General features: G+C 44.5%; 1 protein-coding gene across 1 annotated transcript; it reads right to left on the minus strand.

Moving 5' to 3' along the window:
- Positions 1-719: 719 nt before the first annotated feature.
- Positions 720-17428, minus strand: LOC125772227 (uncharacterized WD repeat-containing protein alr2800-like). Its single transcript, XM_049443694.1, has 3 exons — positions 15489-17428; positions 14203-15286; positions 720-9818 (listed from the first exon to the last, which is right to left on the minus strand). Exons 2-3 carry the CDS (start codon positions 15220-15222, stop codon positions 8697-8699), a joined length of 2142 nt encoding a protein of 713 aa, XP_049299651.1. The 5' UTR covers positions 15223-15286; positions 15489-17428; the 3' UTR covers positions 720-8696.
- Between the last annotated feature and the right edge of the window lie 180 nt (positions 17429-17608).

A 17608-nucleotide genomic window follows, 5' to 3' on the forward strand; every position in this document is an offset into this window, starting at 1 on the left:
GACAAGAGTCTCGAACGGCATTTTCCTTACTCGCACCCACTCACTACGGTGAGCGAATTTTTACACGAAAGCGCTCATGCTCTTTCACACATTTGCGTTTGTTCTATGAAAATCGCATGCGCAGTTGCCCCATGTCCCATTTTCACCGCTCATTAACACCCGGTGGAAATGCAATGAGATGGAAAAGCTTCTCACCGAACGGAAAATGGGCGCAGTGCTGCCAGCTTTTCCGACTAACGATAAGGTTTCAAATGTTTCATTTTTCAGTTAAATTGCGGCAAGGTGTTTTAAATTGATTGAATTAAACTTCAATGAAATATTGTAAACGATTAGACGATAATTTTATGCTGCATAGGAAGCAATTAGATGAAACTAAAATACACTCTGTTTAGTTTATCAGTGCATGAGAGCGCAAAGACCACTACCTAAGCATTCGGCAACAGTTTCAAATTGTACCATAGATTTTTCACCAGGAAACAGGATTCAAACCGGACGTTAAACAAGTATCAAAAATAGTGAGCCCACGGTAAAAATACATACTACATACTTACTGTTTCTCTGTCCTTCTAGTGATATTAATCATAATTCAATCTTTACCTTGTTATAACTTACCTGTTACGTTAGTGAGCAAGGGACAACGTGTAATATTCTTAATCGTGTATTTTTTTTCTTGTTATTCATAATAAGTTAATTGTATTTCTATACCATTTTTCATTACCTTTTTATTTTTATTTCCTTCATTCACTTTCTTAAAGACTATATTTTGTTTACTTCTCTCGATTCAGCGCACTTTTACTGTCGTTTTGTTTGGTTTTTCTTGTGTGTTTGTGTGATGGTTTTGTTTTTTTTTGCAGCTACTCTTTTCGCGTCTTCCGATACGGTTTCGACCGTTTCGCTTTATTTCGCGCCCTCCTCTTTCTTTTACGGTCGCGGTGTAATATTTTCGATATCTCAAAATGTGTAAAAATGGTGATTTTCTTCTCCCTTAGCTTCTTATCTCTTAATTTTCTTTGTATTTCTTCCACCACACTTTTCCACCGTTACTCGTCTATCGGTCGATCTCCTACGTACGTCTAGTTGTTATTGAACATGTTTCTTTCTATGTTTTTTTTTGTTTTACTTTATTTTCATTATCTTTCTTCCTTTCATATATATGTATATATATATGATGTAGTGGTTTTGGTTTTCTTACTCTCGTTCATTCCATTTTTTCTGTTTCTAGCGAAGTGAAGTTGTGTCGTAGCTCGATGCCTTTAGGTTTTCTTTTTGTTCGTTCACATACGAGTTCCTGTTTTTTCTTTTCCTTTCTTTCAACTTTTGTATTAAGCAAGCATTTCTTTAATTCGGAGTTTGTGCATTGGATGTCTTGTGCTCGTTACATATTGGTCTATGCGATGTCACTGAACTGATAGGATGCTCGTTTTTTTTAAACTTTTCCTCTCGATTCTATTTCTCCGATCGTGGATGTATGAAACTGTAAACCAATTGTAAAACGAAAACATTGGTCTGTAATAAACTGTTGTATAGAAATTTACTTAAAAAATACTATTTTTTCAATCAAAATGATTCCAATGGCGTTAATAGTACATTCTATCAAGGATAGTAGTAACAAACATACCTAAAACCTGATACCTCGTCCATGATCTCACTTGGGCGAGTTTAAACCATCTAATTTGCATGTTATTGCATCCTTCGTTCGTGCAAAAGAAAGAAGAATAGTTCCTTCATAGCCTGCACAGGTTTTCCAAATGGCACGTTACCCTGTGTCTAAATGCCAGCGTTACGCGTTGTAACGCTTTTATTCCCATGAGTTTGCAGAACATCGCATTGCTTCGTGATCTTCAAGCCTCGTCGCAATTCGTATTGAATGATTGTGTAACATAAATTGTACAAATAGCGTCACCATATTACACACGCTAGTTCAAAAGCCCCTAAGAATTACATTAGAATTAAATTTAGTTCCTTCCTTCCTTGTCCGCCACACCCGGACGTGTGCCGGGTTTATTTATTCATTTTTTTTCTCGTCTGCAGCATTCGCACGTTTTGCTCCAAACAGCTAGTCAGCAGGAGGATCCTCCTCTTCATTCTGCTATACGATTGCTGATCTAACACTAAATCATGCTACCCTTTGCACAATTCAATCATGTTCCCTAGCTTTCGCTTATCTTCTGCATCTGATTCTTTGCTATAGTTTTGTTTGATTTTATCCTAACGCACTTTATGTGTTTATTTGTTTCCGTTTTGTTTTGTTCTTTCGGGGGTTGATCTTGATCGTTACAGCATTTAATGTTTGATGTTTCGTTTTGTTTCATCATTTGCTATTGTTTGCCATCTTTACTGATCTTTCTGATGTGTTTCTCTTCACTATTTCGCTCGGAGGTGTTCCTGTTCTATACTTCTTCTTTTAAAAGCATAAAATTGAAATTACTTTTTCACACTGCGACGTACCTCTTTGGCTTGTACGTGAATCTGTGGAGAGGTTTCTCTTTTTTTCGATATGGTTCCAATAGCCAATGGGGATGGGGCATCGCAGAAGCAACGGCAAAAAAGTAAACAAAATGAATTATTTACTAAAACGAAGTTCACTCCTTCGTTGCCCACAAATTCAACCCCAAACACTGGGGAGAGTGAAGGAACTTCCCGCAGACGAAGGAAATGAAGAATGTATGGGCAGTGCGTTCTTGTGTGCTTTGCTAGCAATTCCGGTTGCCTGTTTCCGGTAATCGGTAGTTTGATTAGTGTTTCTCGCCTTGTTTTTTTTCTATTCTCTCAATTGGTTCCATTTTCTTCTGTGCACCATCAACACCGAGCTGTCCATGTCGATAGATTCTTTCGTTGGGGTACGCATCCTCCGGATGTCGAATGGTGGACGCATTCATGACGGGTCCCAACTAGCCACGAGCTCGGTGCATACTAAAAACCAATCTCTCCGGAAGCTACTCGACACGGTCATCATAGAACCCAACCGTGCTCGAGTCAATCCCCCGCAAAGACCGGCATAAGCCCCTAGATGCATCATCATCGCTCGGGATAGCAGGACCGGTGTCATGGGTCTGGCCACCAAACGGAGCCATCATCCGACAGGATGCTGAATGAAAAAAAAACGAACCCACATACGCTCGGTACAGCGACCGGAAGCCTCTCCGTACTCGGAACATTCGCTCGGAACGATACATTCATGGGCGCGATAGGCTGCGAAGGTACGAATACGAACGGAGAGGGTTCCAGGACGCTAATCGAGCGTAAAACAATCCATCAAGTGGATCAACAGCTCGACCGTGACGTTGCAACACCGCCGATCAACCCCCCACCTTAACACAGCTAACTTAAGTTTAAACAATGGCCACATCTCATGTTTGACTATGTACTACGTACTAAACACATCTCGGCTACTAAGATTGTTCATGGTTTACCGTTTACCACTTACACGAGGGAATCGAAATAGGAAAATTAAGCACAAACAAACCGAAAGCTTCATGGGGCTGAGTGTACAAGTGTGTCCTGCCGCCATGTCTGTAGTGCGTTACGCTTCATCAGCTGATCCTCTTTGCACCTGTTTTTTGTGCTTCTTTTTGTGCGTTTTTCTTAGTATCTCTCTTTCTTGTGCGGTTTACATTTGCATTTCGCTTCTTTGCATTTAGCTGTTCTCGGTGCACACGATTGCTTGTTACTCTTTTTGTTGTGCGATTCTGGCCGCTTTAAGCACATAGGTCTAATGCTGTTGTAGACAACAAAACAAGTATTGTTTTTCATAACTTTACACACTTTTACTCCGTTTGTATTGTAGTAGTACGTACCATTTTTATACACCCATTAGCAGCGATTAGTGGCGATCCATTGATCGTGATTTTTCTGTTACCTGCTGTAGTTTATTATTCGCATGATATTTTCTTTTAACTTGCATTATTACATTGAGACTATGTGAAATTAGGCAGTGTATGGCGTTTGTTTGTTTGTTTTTTATGGGAGCGATTTTTTGGGTTAGAAGTTTTACTTTGCAAAAGATGAGAGTGAGTTTATGGGGAGCTTAAATTTCGGTGTCAAATGTTTGATGAATGTGGGATGTGTGCAACACGTGGTACCGTAGAATAATGTGTCATTGGAGTTTTTTTTTATTCTACACGCCCCAAATGTTTTGTATTGTTCCACTTCTGCTGGATAATGTCTGTGTGTAGGATTTTTAGATGTCCATTTTTGAATGCATTTTCCACAGCCTTGATAATGACAGAATCAAGGATCGCTTCCGTGCTCACAAGTTTTAGATTGTTTTAGCGAATGTGTTTTTTTTCTCTTCTTCCTTGTTTCATGAACTTTGTTGTTTGTTTTGGTACGTTTACATGTTTTTTTTTTCAATGTTTCACACAAAAACCGGAAAACCATATATTTCAATCACATGAATGAACAAATATCAACTCGACATTTCTTCGCTTAGTAAGAGGTATTTTTGTTGCGCCTTCTGACATGGTTTTTTTTTGCTGTTGTTTGGTGCGCTGCAGCATTTGTATAACAAACTAGAAGCACATCAAGACGAAACGAATCGAAACTGTACGACTAACTTGACCGCGGTCGGTATGCTAGATACTACGAAACACTTCCTTGCCTGCAGTAAAGCGAACAGTAGTAGGCCATTTATAGAGGAGCCCCTAAAACTATTGGCCTTGTTCTGTGCGTTACGTTCGTGTGCAGCAATCGAGTGACATAAATTAAGTGAGCCGCTCGATTTACTCACTGGATTGCTGGACAGGTTTACCATCCCTTTGGTTTGTTTCCCATGTCCCGATACTGAGCTGATACTACTTTTGCCGTTGTGCTTTTTATCGATTGAAAATGAGCCCCTTTAGAAATATGTTCAAGCGATAAAAGCGTGACGGCAGTTCACTGGAGGCAAGGATGTTACGTGCGGAAACAGGTGTCCACCGCATGTCACCTGAGCCTTATGACAAGCGGCCATATCCCGTTGTCCTGTATCACATACGTCGCGTACTTAGGATAGACACGAAAGAAAACTGTTCTAAAAATAAAATGGTTCCTTTAGTTATACGTTATACGGAAGGCGAGAGGTACGGATTTTGCTTTGTTTTGTTTCGCTTTGTTTTTCCCAAAACATCCCAAAAAACACATTTAGGTTTAGGTTTTGCGCTTGCACTGCACCAACCCCCGTATGCTTTTGTTTCGTATGAAAGCTCATACTACAACAGTATTCACAGCCGGAAAGGAAAAAGAATCAATTTAACTCAACGTACCGAAACATAAACGTAACCTTCAACGGTTGGCCGATTGTTTGAAGGATATGAGCGGTTAGTTTTTGTGCGTAAAAATGAATACTGAATCGATTATTAGCAATACTACAACAAATGGTGGCAATTAGCCGAAAAAAAACGATCTTTGATATATAAAAAACACAATCTTACAGTACTAAAACATTGTACTAAAAAGTGTTATACTAAAAATTACAATACAATAGTACACCGTAATACCAATGCATACATGTAGGTGTATGCAAATAACAAGGAATATAATAAGTGAAGAAAAAAACGATAATAAATAAACTATTATACACATATAATCTATCAATGGCATAATTGTACGGCTTCGAGATTTGGTTTTCGGTTCCTATACACTCTATATCGGGTTTGTTGCGTATATGTGTTTGCATTAGCATATTGATTTCGAAGGTTATTTGCACCCTTTCCTTCCACATGCTTCCTGTGGGTGTACCCTACACTTACACGTAGTAGTGGTTTTGCAATTGTTTAGTATCGAATTTAGCATTTACTGGATTTCCTCTATCTTTCCCTGCATTTGCTCTTAGTATGTAGCGGAACCAAAAATGAACGTACACATCAATACAGTTACAGTTACGGCTGGTCCACTGGCTGTCTCCTTCTGCTGTTTTTTTTCCTCCTTTATTACCACTTCACACCACGTTCTAGATTTGCAAAGATGCTAGCTAAACTGAATACCTTCCTTCTTTCCTTTCGAACTACTGCATCAATCAAACAAAAAACTATACCTGGAGCCCCTTGTTTAGTTTTCTATTTTCCCTGTTGGAAGCATTACTTAATGAGGGAGGGGGACGGGAGCGGGATAGTAATGCTTTCCGCCCTAATGACTAACGTTCATTGTAAACTGCCACGAAGGCGAAATACCTCAATCAAATCGAAATATCCCAAGGAAAGTGATATTGGGAGGGCAGCAAGTCTGTCCCCCAGTTGTTGTTGTTTTTTTGTGCGTGAAGTACAGACTTGTGCCAGAGATGGTTCATCGGGAAAAAAGTGCATCATTTTCACGATTGGGATACAGAGCCAAATCGATCGTGTTGAGGTGCATACCTTCATAGCACCGGACGTGAATAGCTAGCATCTGACACCGTGTACTGCATCTCTGTTTCATCTGGAGACAGTCGGTACCCATGTGGTTATTTATTTGCAATTTTATCTTCCTATTACTAGCAGTGAATGTGTCCACAAGTGTATAGTGTGAATGTGTGTTTGTGTGTAAATGTATCAAACATAAATATAAATGGTCATAATCGAGAGGGGAACACATTAGTAAGCATTTGCACAATGTACGTTACAACAGAAATACAAACACCTTCAGTTGAGGTAGTACAACCACTGCCACCGAATCGAAAGGTGTTCGTTTGCTTTCGGCATGACAGGTGTAGAAACGAAATGCATTTTTGCAGGCATAAGTGAAAAACTTAAATACCCTTTAAATAATATCACACACATAAGACAACTCCCTCGCTCCAGTACGCGGTGGCAGTAAGCGAACTTAAGCCAATTGACGTCCAATGAACGTTGCATTCCAGCGTTCACTCAGACCATTGTACTCCAAATTGGAATGTGTCACAAGCTGGCCAAAAATGCGTGCTAACAACCAAAAAAAAGCGCTTGAAACACACGCAGCGAAGAAAGACTTTCTTTTAACATAAGGCGCATGGAACAAAATTGAAAAAGAAAAAAAGAAACAAACAAACGAACCATGAATACGTGCACGCAAATGTTTCGCACCTTCTGTACGCATGTGCGTGTCGAAGGGCAAAAGTGAGACGGCATTCGCAAACGAACATGCCCAACATGCCCGCGAGGAAGAAGCAACTCCCCGTCAGACTGGTGCGAGGGATAAAACGTAACCGGTACGTACGAAAAAGTGTGACTCCGGAAAGTAATGTACCGCGGTGAGACCAAGTGTGGCCATGATCTTTTTGTTATACTGTTTTGTTCTCCTTCGGGTAAAAGAATGGTTTCTCCGGAGGAAAAAATAACTGTCCCTCTGCAAATATATGATCCACCCAATGAGTTTAACCCTTGTGCTCTGCGATTGCAACGGTTATCCTTTCACTTTACTGTTGTATGATTGCATGCAAGCCTGTATGACTGTACTTAGTGTATTTGTGTTGTTTGTTAGTATCCGAGTTTTTTTGGTTGTTGTTGGTCGTTTGATTGTTCAGGGTGGGTGTTGTGTACTTGGTTGGTTTTGGTCGTTGTGTTTGTTTGTATTTGTATTTGTATAAAATTGCAATAAATAAAAAAAACAATGTATAGAAACCGGTCACTTCCAGTCATGAGCAAACACTACCTCTTTTGCTCGTAGAAAAATGTTTTAAAAAAACAGGGATATAGTTGGTCTATTCGCTTTAGCTAACACAAATCTTAACTTAAGTACGATACGATTTTTTGTTGTTGTTTTTGAACCTATAACTGGAAGATTATATCCATTAGATTTGTTTTTTTTTTGTTTGAATTTTGAGATGATTTTGTTTTCGTTTCGATACCAATGCTGAAACAATAGAGCTTACTTTTGTACCTTGTTTTTGATATACCAATTCTCATGCCTTATGCCAGCTATTATGGGAAAGGGAAGAAAAAGGATGGGGATTATTGTGTTGGATTTTTTTTTACACGAAATATTCGCCTCTTGGCGCAAAACAAGTGAAAACAACGCATCGACCAACTGTTCTCGCTTGAATGATGTAACGAAAGTTGAATGCAACAAAAAAACAACTATTCTTCCTAAGCTGTCCCAATAAATGGCCGTCACAGTGTGTCACTGCATAGTAGTAATGACACGCATGTGTTACCATTGGAAGCACTGTCCTACTGTCATATGCAATGTATGACAACTTTGCTGTACTAGCACAGCGCCTACCAGAGAGGGCTGCAAGCTTTGCCCCTTCGTACCATTTTTTTTTTGCTACACGTACTCCCAGCATTCCGGAATGCACTCAGCTATAGGGCTACAATCAAGAGAGAGACAGAGAGTGTGAGAGAAAATAGTGGAGCCCAATGGAATGCGGCTTCACGGGCAGAATATTTACTGTTTTGTTTCTGTGGACATTTCGTTTTGTTCCAGAAGTTGCACATATATCAAAACGAAGGACAATTACCGGTAGAATTGTAAAAAAAAAATAGTAGCATCTACCTACTATGTATTGGCTTGCACTGAATCATTTGCTAGCGGAAAACAATAACCCATCGTTAGCAACAGAGTTGGAGGCGGGTACTTTCCATTGGAGAGTATAGTATTTGGTAACACCGCATTCTTGGTGAGCTCTGGTCCGGTGTGTATGTGTGGCTGACTGTGCGGAAAACACGGTCTACTACTCAACGCACTACTACTACCCAGCAGATGGCTGCTGCCCTTTTCGATGTCGAATGGCCGGCTGGAGAAGTTAGGTGGCCAAACGCAGCTTAGTTCCATACGCGTAGGAACGAGTCCCAGGAGCCGGTTGCCACGGCCATGCCGTTCTCTGTCACGCCTAAGCAGGACACCCGGTTGTCGTGTCCGGCCAGTATACCTGCCCGTTCCGCCTTCAGCGTGTCCCACACGTTGCAGTTGAAGTCATCGTAGCCTGCCAACAGCAAGCGGCCCGACTTCGAGAACGCCACGGACGTGATGCCGCAGATGATGTTGTCGTGCGAGTACATCGCCAGCTCCTGGTCGGCCCGGATGTCGAACAGCCGGCAGGTCGCATCGTCCGAACCCGTCGCAAAGGCGTGTCCGTTCGGGAAGAAGGTGACCGCGTTGATGTCGCTCTCGTGCCCTGGGAACGTCTGTTTGCACTGACCCTCCCGAATGTCCCACAGCTTCGCCGATGCGTCACACGCACCGGACACAAACACCCGGCACTGCGGTGACAGTGACAGTGCCATCACGTCCCCAGTGTGTCCGAGGAACGAGGTACACTGCTGGCCCGTCTCGATGTCCCACAGCCCGCAGGACATGTCGCCCGAGCTGGTCACGATCTGGTTGTCGTCCAGGAAGCGACAGCACGACAGATAGCCCGTGTGTCCCGGAAGCTCGCGCGACACACGCACATTGCCCTCGCGTGTCTTCAGATTGTAGATCGAGCAGATGTTGTCCAGACCGCCGCAGGCGACAAAGTTACCCGAGGGCGCATACGCGCACGTCATCACCCAGGACGAACGGAGCGGGATCGCGTGCACCTTGTTGGTGGTGTGCGAGTCCCACACGATCAGCTTGCCATCCTGCGACGCCGACACCAGGTTCCGCGAGTCGCTGCCCCAGTGCATGGCGTAGATTTTCGCCAGATGGCCCCGAAGGGTGCGTCTCGTGCGCATCTGTATCCGGCCGATCGGCTCGAGATTGTTTGTCGCCTGGACGAGCGACGTATCGCAGGCCGCCTTCCGCGCATCCCGGATCGCATTCTTCAGCGTTTCCGCCTCCTGTCGAAGCGCTTCCAATTCGTTCATGGTTGAGACTTTGCTGGCGGATGTTTGACTTCCCTTGTCGCTGTTACTGCTACTGCTACCACTGTCGTCTGGATATGGTTCGTTCTCTAGCCTGCGTTGCTAAGAAGCTGCTGGCTATCCTTTCGCACGGATGCGCAGCAAATGGTGCCCTTGGGAACGTACCGGGGAGCTACCGGGGTCCGGATGAATTCCACGCACCAACCACGCCGCAAACAGCAACAGGAAAGCAGCTCCGCTTCCTCCACCGTCGGTAGTACGAAGCGGCTCTCTTAGTCGATATCGGCTAATCGGCGAACAGAACAACTCCAGACTTTTCCAACCGCTCGACTGCACGACTCATGCAAAATTTTCCTTTTTCCGCACGCTCTCACACCACCACACGCACATACATACGCACTAATGCAGACGATCCCTTCGTGCTATTCTGCTCACACGCGTTTTTTTCTTTCTTCTTCTTCTCTTTTACTACGAGCTCTTTCACGCTCTTTCTCGCTCGCTCGCTTGCTCACTCGCACACACGCACTCACTCACTCTCGTCTCACGACACTGCGAGCTCACGCATGTCACAGCGGCATCTACGATGACGGTGTCGGAGCGAAATGATAGCAGCACGGACTGCTGGGTTGCATGTGAGGCTGGGGTAAGGAAGCCACTTAATTGCCCTCGCCTAGCCCGTCTCTTTGCACACCCCGTCGGGCGCGCGCTAGCTGATCTTCGTGGTGCGTGAACGAACGAACGCAAGCAAAAACCGTCGTCGTCGTCGTCGTCGTCGGATGAGAGCGTGAGCAGATGAAAACTCTCGCTCACTCACTCTTCGCTTCACCGTTTTCACGCTCGCTTCCCAGCAGCACTAGCACTAGCAATTTATCGATTATCTGCAGTTTTCTGCTGCCCCAAAACCGACCCGAACACTGCGCTCACCGTGCAAAAATTGCTTTCTGGTCACCTTTACACCTTTTCTTTTTTTCCTCGCAGCGAAACTGTTCTTTTTTTCCTCATTAACTTATATTTATCTAACCGACTGTAATGAAAAAGGGAAAATTTTACAAACATCACTATTTAATTCGCCAAACACCAAACAGCACGCGCGCACTCGTTTCATTTCCGACCGCCTAGCCGTAGGGCCACCGATCGATTTTCGCCACTGAACGCCACGAACAAAGTGTGAAATATGCTTTCGTTCATAATGCTACTGATTGACGATGTTTGTATGCTACTAAATATTTCTGTTTTTCCCTCACCATAGGGCAAGTACTGTTAGTATATTACACCTGACAAAACGATGGACATTTTCCTCTGTACTACAGGGTTTTCGCTCCAACTCGAAACTGCCACACGAATACTTTTTCGCTTGCTCTCCCGAAAGTTGGTCGGTCAATCAGGTTGACACGATGTGCGGCCGTTCCGAGCTGGAAGGTGAAAACCCCTGCATCCCTCAGGGCGTGCCAGTAGAAAAAAAATATGTAAAAATGAAATCAGCCATGACACGTTACAAATCCAACGCTTTTGCTTGCATTTTCTGCATTAATCCATGGCACACTAGAGCTGCTACATTTGCTTTCATTAATCCACGAAAACCCCTAAATCCAAGCAACACCCCTCTTGGTGGAAAAAGATTCGAATGCATACACAGGCACGCACACACCCCTACACGGAGCACCCTGGGAAGGAAAATTTTCCATCAGCCGTCTGCACTGGCTAACCAGGGGGCTTTTGCAAATCGCATTCCACGGGGCCTTTATTGGCCATTTTTCGGCATGATAACACCCACCCTTACACTGCACTACGGTCCGGCCGATTTTCATACACTATTCGGTTACTGGATGCACATTATACGATGGAAAATTGCAATTTTCTCGTCCGCGGTACCGTGGTTGCGACTTTTCCGTGACTCAGTAAAAAAACGAAACACTCCCCGAGCAACTGGGTGCTGTCCTAGTACAAGGGTTTTCCACTGCTATATTTCCTTTACGCTCTTTTCTCTTTCACTCTGCCTCTCTCATTTTAACTATCTCTCACAGCCACCCTCTGGAACGACCAATACGAAACCAGCCCAGGCGATGACGACAGCTTTTCCGGAGCTTTTGTGCGAGAATCAATCTCGGTCTCCCCGGTTGTGTTGCGCTTGCTCCAATGTTTGCTCCCAATTTTCCTCGCAGACATTTTTCTTTCCAGAGGAAAAAAGATATTCATGGAAATGGTATCGAGAGGGAAATGCTGCTCGCTCTCACCAAATCGAAAAAGGATGAAATAGGGCGGTCCTGGTTGTCAAGTTTTTCACTCTCACGGTTATTCACAAACGGTGGGGTAATTATTATACTGTTGCTGCTGTGCAAAGCTAATTACACCGACTTTGGGATATTTTGTAAAATCGATTCATTCCTTTCAATCTGTAAAAAAGTATTAGAGATTATTCGTATAATTATCGTATTTATACAAGACAAAACCATACTACCTACCAGAGAAATAGATTTCAATTTAACGTTTTCGAGAGCGATATGAAACTGAAATAAAATCCAAATATCAAACTGTCATTTCAAACACCTTCCCGACGTCAATGGTTGCTATCATCGTATTGTAAACACCTGTTGAAGATTTAATTATTAAAGGCTGAAGAAAAACTGAATATTTCATCTGAAAACAACATCAAGTGAAGAGTAATGTGCTCCAATGGCTATGGTCATAGATATACACGTATGAGACTTTATTCATGAATTTAGACGATTTTGCACGTAACAAGAAATCCGCAATTAGCTTAAACAGCAAACAATTCGTTACAATTCGGTTCCTAACGACGATGACACCATCTTGATAATGGAATTTGGCTAGTGCAAGATGGGCTTTTGATTGGTAAACTACTTAAAGCATTCAGTGGTTGTGTGTGTTCTACCTGCCCGGCATACATCCGATGATCGCTCTTCGTTTGTATTCGGCGCTTTACCATTTGCTTCCACCACTACTAACCGATTGCCTATCATCAGTTACTATCCACCGGATTTGCGTTACTAATCCACTCATTCGGGTTCACTATATTACTACTGTACCCTATATTGCGGTAGATGTATCTGCTGGGATTTGTGGACCAACCTGTGTTGACGAACGAAGCGTTACTATTGCTGTGACTTTTATTCTGGAAAGTGTGCTTTAGGTGTTTTTTTCTACATTTTATTTTAGTTTTCTCGGCGTAGGATGTGTACATCTGTATCGTTCGCTTTCCTCTTTCATTTTGAACCAAATTTGAAACTCAACGTTCGTCCCATTCATTCCCGGAGATCCTACATTTATTTTGTGTACTTTTATTTAATTATTTTGTTGTTTTTTTTCACCTGATACTTTTATGTCATAAATATACCATTTTAGTTGCCACAAACTGCGCATCCATTCTACTCATTCTAGATTAACAAAATTTGCTTCTTTAGTATAATAATTATAATAATAGTCTATGCCAATCGATGTTCATAAGCCGGGCGAGTTATGTGCGCCTTCCTCTTTCGTACTTCTTTCGCTTCTTTTTAATTCGCGAAGGTCGCCCCTTCCTTCGTAGTCGAAAAGAGGGTACAACTGTTTTATGGAATACATGGTCGGTTCCCGCGGCCCCTACACACATGAACCGAAGCCCCAAGGCCAAATGAATAAAACTTAAATACTAACCTAAAAACACAACGCGCACATGTACTTAGGATGCGTTTTGGCATTAGTTTTAGTTTTTCCTTTCTGCTAATGCACATACGCTCATTAACGTGTTAACGTGAGACATTCGGCGCCCCCTCCGAGGTGTTTCGAAAACTTCAGCAAGAAATGGGAACCAAACGAAGCGAAACGAAACGAAAAAAAAACAAACATCAAGATGGGATAATACAGGTGCAATTGCATAAAAAAAATACAGCTTACTTTCCAAGATTTAAAACACCCCACCATTTCACGGTAAAGTTAACATGTTTTGTGTGCATTCCCTTTCCCGTTCATATTAGTACGAACCACTGAAAAACACCGTGCGGCGTTTGGCTTTATGCCGAAAACTAACACCCTTCCTGAATCATTACTTTCGCACAGCAAACAAATCGTGCATTGGATCAGCGAATGCGTACGTGTACGCCTTTCGATTTAAAATTTCCCTTTCGTTCAAGCAGAGCTCGCGTTGACCTGTGGCTCCCTCTATCGTTCGCTAGCATTGCGTTAACGGTATACAGTGTGCTGCTGCTGTTTTTTGAATAGTGTAATCAATGCACACTGTAAATACGAATACAACTCTTGGGGGGGTTTTTCCTCTCCTAGTCAGCAGTTAACGTGTAATCCTTAAGGGAAATTATATTGTACAACGGATATGAGCAGGAAGGGGATAGTAATAAAACAAATATGGAAAATAAGCTTTCAACGAACGGTTTTGTCGTAATGATGACGACCTTTTTGTGCGATCGCTTTTGCTCTACTCCCGTCTGATAGTAGAGATATCGCGCGCTCTTAAACGCCCGTTGCTTCGTTAGTTCCACACGCGTAGGAACGAGTCCCAGGAGCCGGTCGCCACGGCCATACCGTTCTCTGTCACGCCTAAGCAGGACACTCGGTTGTCGTGTCCGGCCAATATACCTGCCCGTTCCGCCTTCATCGTGTCCCAAACGTTGCAGTTGAAGTCATCGTAGCCGGCCAACAGCAAGCGGCCCGACTTCGAGAACGCCACGGACGTGATGCCGCAGATGATGTTGTCGTGCGAGTACATCGCCAGCTCCTGGTCGGCCCGGATGTCGAACAGCCGGCAGGTCGCATCGTCCGAACCCGTCGCAAAGGCAAATCCATTCGGGAAGAAGGCCACCGCATTGATATCACTCTCATGTCCCGGGAATGTTTGCTTGCACTGGCCCTCGCGGATATCCCACAGCTTTGCCTTCGCATCGCACGCACCGGACACGAACGTTTTACCCTGCGGTGCCAATGACAGTGCCATCACATCGCCCGTATGACCCTGGAATGATGTCGACTGCTGACCGGTCTCGATGTCCCACAGTGCACATGACATGTCGCCCGAGCTGGTCACGATCTGGTTATCGTCCAGGAAGCGACAGCACGACAGATAACCCGTATGTCCACCCAGTTCCCGTGCAATGCGGACGTTTCCTTCGCGAGTCTTTAGATTGTAGATCGAGCAGATGTTGTCCAGACCGCCGCAAGCTACATAATTGCCCGACGGTGCATACGCGCACGTCATCACCCAGGACGAACGGAGCGGGATCGCGTGCACCTTGTTGGTGGTGTGCGAATCCCACACGATCAGCTTACCGTCCTGGGAGGCCGATACTAGATACCGTGAATCATTGCCCCAGTGCATGGCGTAGATTTTCGCTAGATGGCCCCGGAGGGTGCGCCTCGTACGTAGCTGAATTCTTCCAACCGCTTCCAGCTGTGCGGTGGCCTGCAGGATCGACGTATCGCAGAACGCTTTCCGCGCGTCCCGTATCGCATTCCTCAGCGATTCCGCCTCCTGGCGCAGGGCTTCTATTTCATTCATTGTATACCTTTATTCGAGTGATGTGTGTCGATCGATATTCGCACGCTCGTTTGCCGTCACTGTGCTGTTTCGTGGCCCATTTACATAGCGTGGGCGACGTAGGCGAGATGTGAAGCCGTGCGGGGGGGAAGGGCGGGCATGAAAATGAAAAATACAATACACATAAGATCGTCAGCCACCATTGTATTCAGATGATCATCATAACGCAAAGCTGGAGATGCTGCTAGAACATCGTCCAGAGCTCTAGCTGAGGGCACGCAACATACCTTAAACAATCTACCTGGCTCGTTCTTTCCTGCACAGTATCTTTCTCTCACTTTTCACTCGCCCTTTTTTCTGTCTCTCTCTCGCTTACGCTTAATCACCCTCTTTCACCTTGCTTAGATGATGTTTGCTTTGGCTCCGGCTGACTACGATGCTCTCCAGGGTAACTGGGGGCTAACGACGACGTCGACGACTACTATGATGATGATGATCAACTTAAGCACGCACGCACTCACACACAGGCTTAGGAAGCCAAACGAGCTGATCACGTTCGTCAGAACAGTGGGGAGGGTAGGGGCCGTTTTTTCCCTTCGGTGCGGATCAATTAAACCGTTGTTTCTCTCAATTTCCTACACGAAACTTCACTTTTCACGAGCGAGATGGAATGAGTAAGAAAAAAACACGACACACGCACTGTACACACCCGCTCAGCTAGCGTGTGACCGTGTGTATGTGTTTTATAGCAAAAAGGGGAGCTCACCCTCCAATGCGCGTAATGGCGCTAATCTAGTGATCGTCGGTTTTCCTATATTGCCAAGCATAAACTCTCGGTATCACTACGAGGGGTTTCGGGTGCACTTGCCAGCCCTCCACTTGGATGCAGCAGTGACCTGTGTACTATATCCGCCGAGCGGATGCGAACACACACAACAGCGCGCACCCGACTTAAACACACACACACACGCGTACGCACTCGCGCCCTCGCACACCCACACACACTCAAGCGCACTGCTCTTCACGCCAGTCAATTATTAAACCCCGCGCGCGCACTGGCTAAACTTCTAGCGCTGCATACACTACACACCCTTGCCGTATCACTTCATCACTATCTTCAATGCCGATTATTCGATTTACTTTTTGCCACAACCCTACGATTCCGTGGGAGATTATTTAACAGACACACGCACGCACACACACAAACACGTTGGGAGGGTTACAATTTTATTCTAAATGCTCCGGAGTTCCGTGGACAGGAACTAGGACAATGGTTATTTGCCCGTACGATAGCAAACTTCCACTCGTGACGGTGAAGTTTGTTTTCTGCAGCACTGCGCAAAGCGATCGACGGAGTAGGCTGGAAAAACACGACAAAATCGTGATCACAGAGCCACGCGTGTCTCTATGTGTGACGGTCTCTCCGTCTGTCCACCACAACTTTTTCTCGAGACTTGACGAGGATGACGACACCGCGGCGCACCGTTGTATGTAAACCACGGTGGTATTCTTCTCCACGAACCGGACGAGTGTTTGTGTGTGCTGCAAACGACTTTCCACTTTCGGGGGGCCGCAACCGTCGCCCAGCCGCTCTTTTCACAACCCGATTTGCTGTGTGTTTGCGGATGATAACGCGCCGATGATGACTTATGCTTCGATAGGTGCAGGATTCTGGAATGAATTTTGAGATCACAATTTTGATACGCGTTCAGTAAGATCGGTTGCTGTTTTTTTGCTCTTCTTCAAACTGCATTAATTTCACAACCACACGAGAACACCGTGTCGTACCTCAAGGGATGAGCTTCTGAGGCACCCTTATCAATCCGTCGGATGCGTGAACGACTGATGAATAATGGTCGCGCAACGGGGTTTCGCCCTTGCTTCCAGGACGCAACGACAAAGGTGTATGCGCAGCCGGACGTGTTTTCCACACACACACACACACGCTCTGGTTCACTTTCCCGTTCCCGTGTTTGGACACCAGTTTCGCTACGCACGCACGCACGAAAAACACGACGATTACACACAAGTTTGCCTTGGAAATGGGACTTTTCCTCTTTTTTATTACACAGACTTTTTTAAGCCACTTTCAATTACCTCTCAGGCATATGTGCGCGTCGAGATCGGACTATACTGCTATTCGGAACCGCTCTCTTTCTCTCTTTTTCCTTCCGTCCAGCGCGAACCGTCTGGTCGCTCTAGTGGGCTCGTTCTTTCAAATGTCGATACAAACGTCAAGCATCTCATTTCAAGGTACATAGAGATATGATGTGTACCTATAGTACCGACACATTCACAGTGGAATGTACCGACCAGGTCGGTATAGACGGTTGTCAAATGAGAAAGTTTTTCTTTCTTTCCCGCTCTCAGTTCATTTCACGTTCACTCGGTTCCTCTCATTCATTCT

Source organism: Anopheles funestus, chromosome 3RL, assembly GCF_943734845.2.
Source record: "Anopheles funestus chromosome 3RL, idAnoFuneDA-416_04, whole genome shotgun sequence".
Classification (NCBI taxonomy): domain Eukaryota; kingdom Metazoa; phylum Arthropoda; class Insecta; order Diptera; family Culicidae; genus Anopheles; species Anopheles funestus.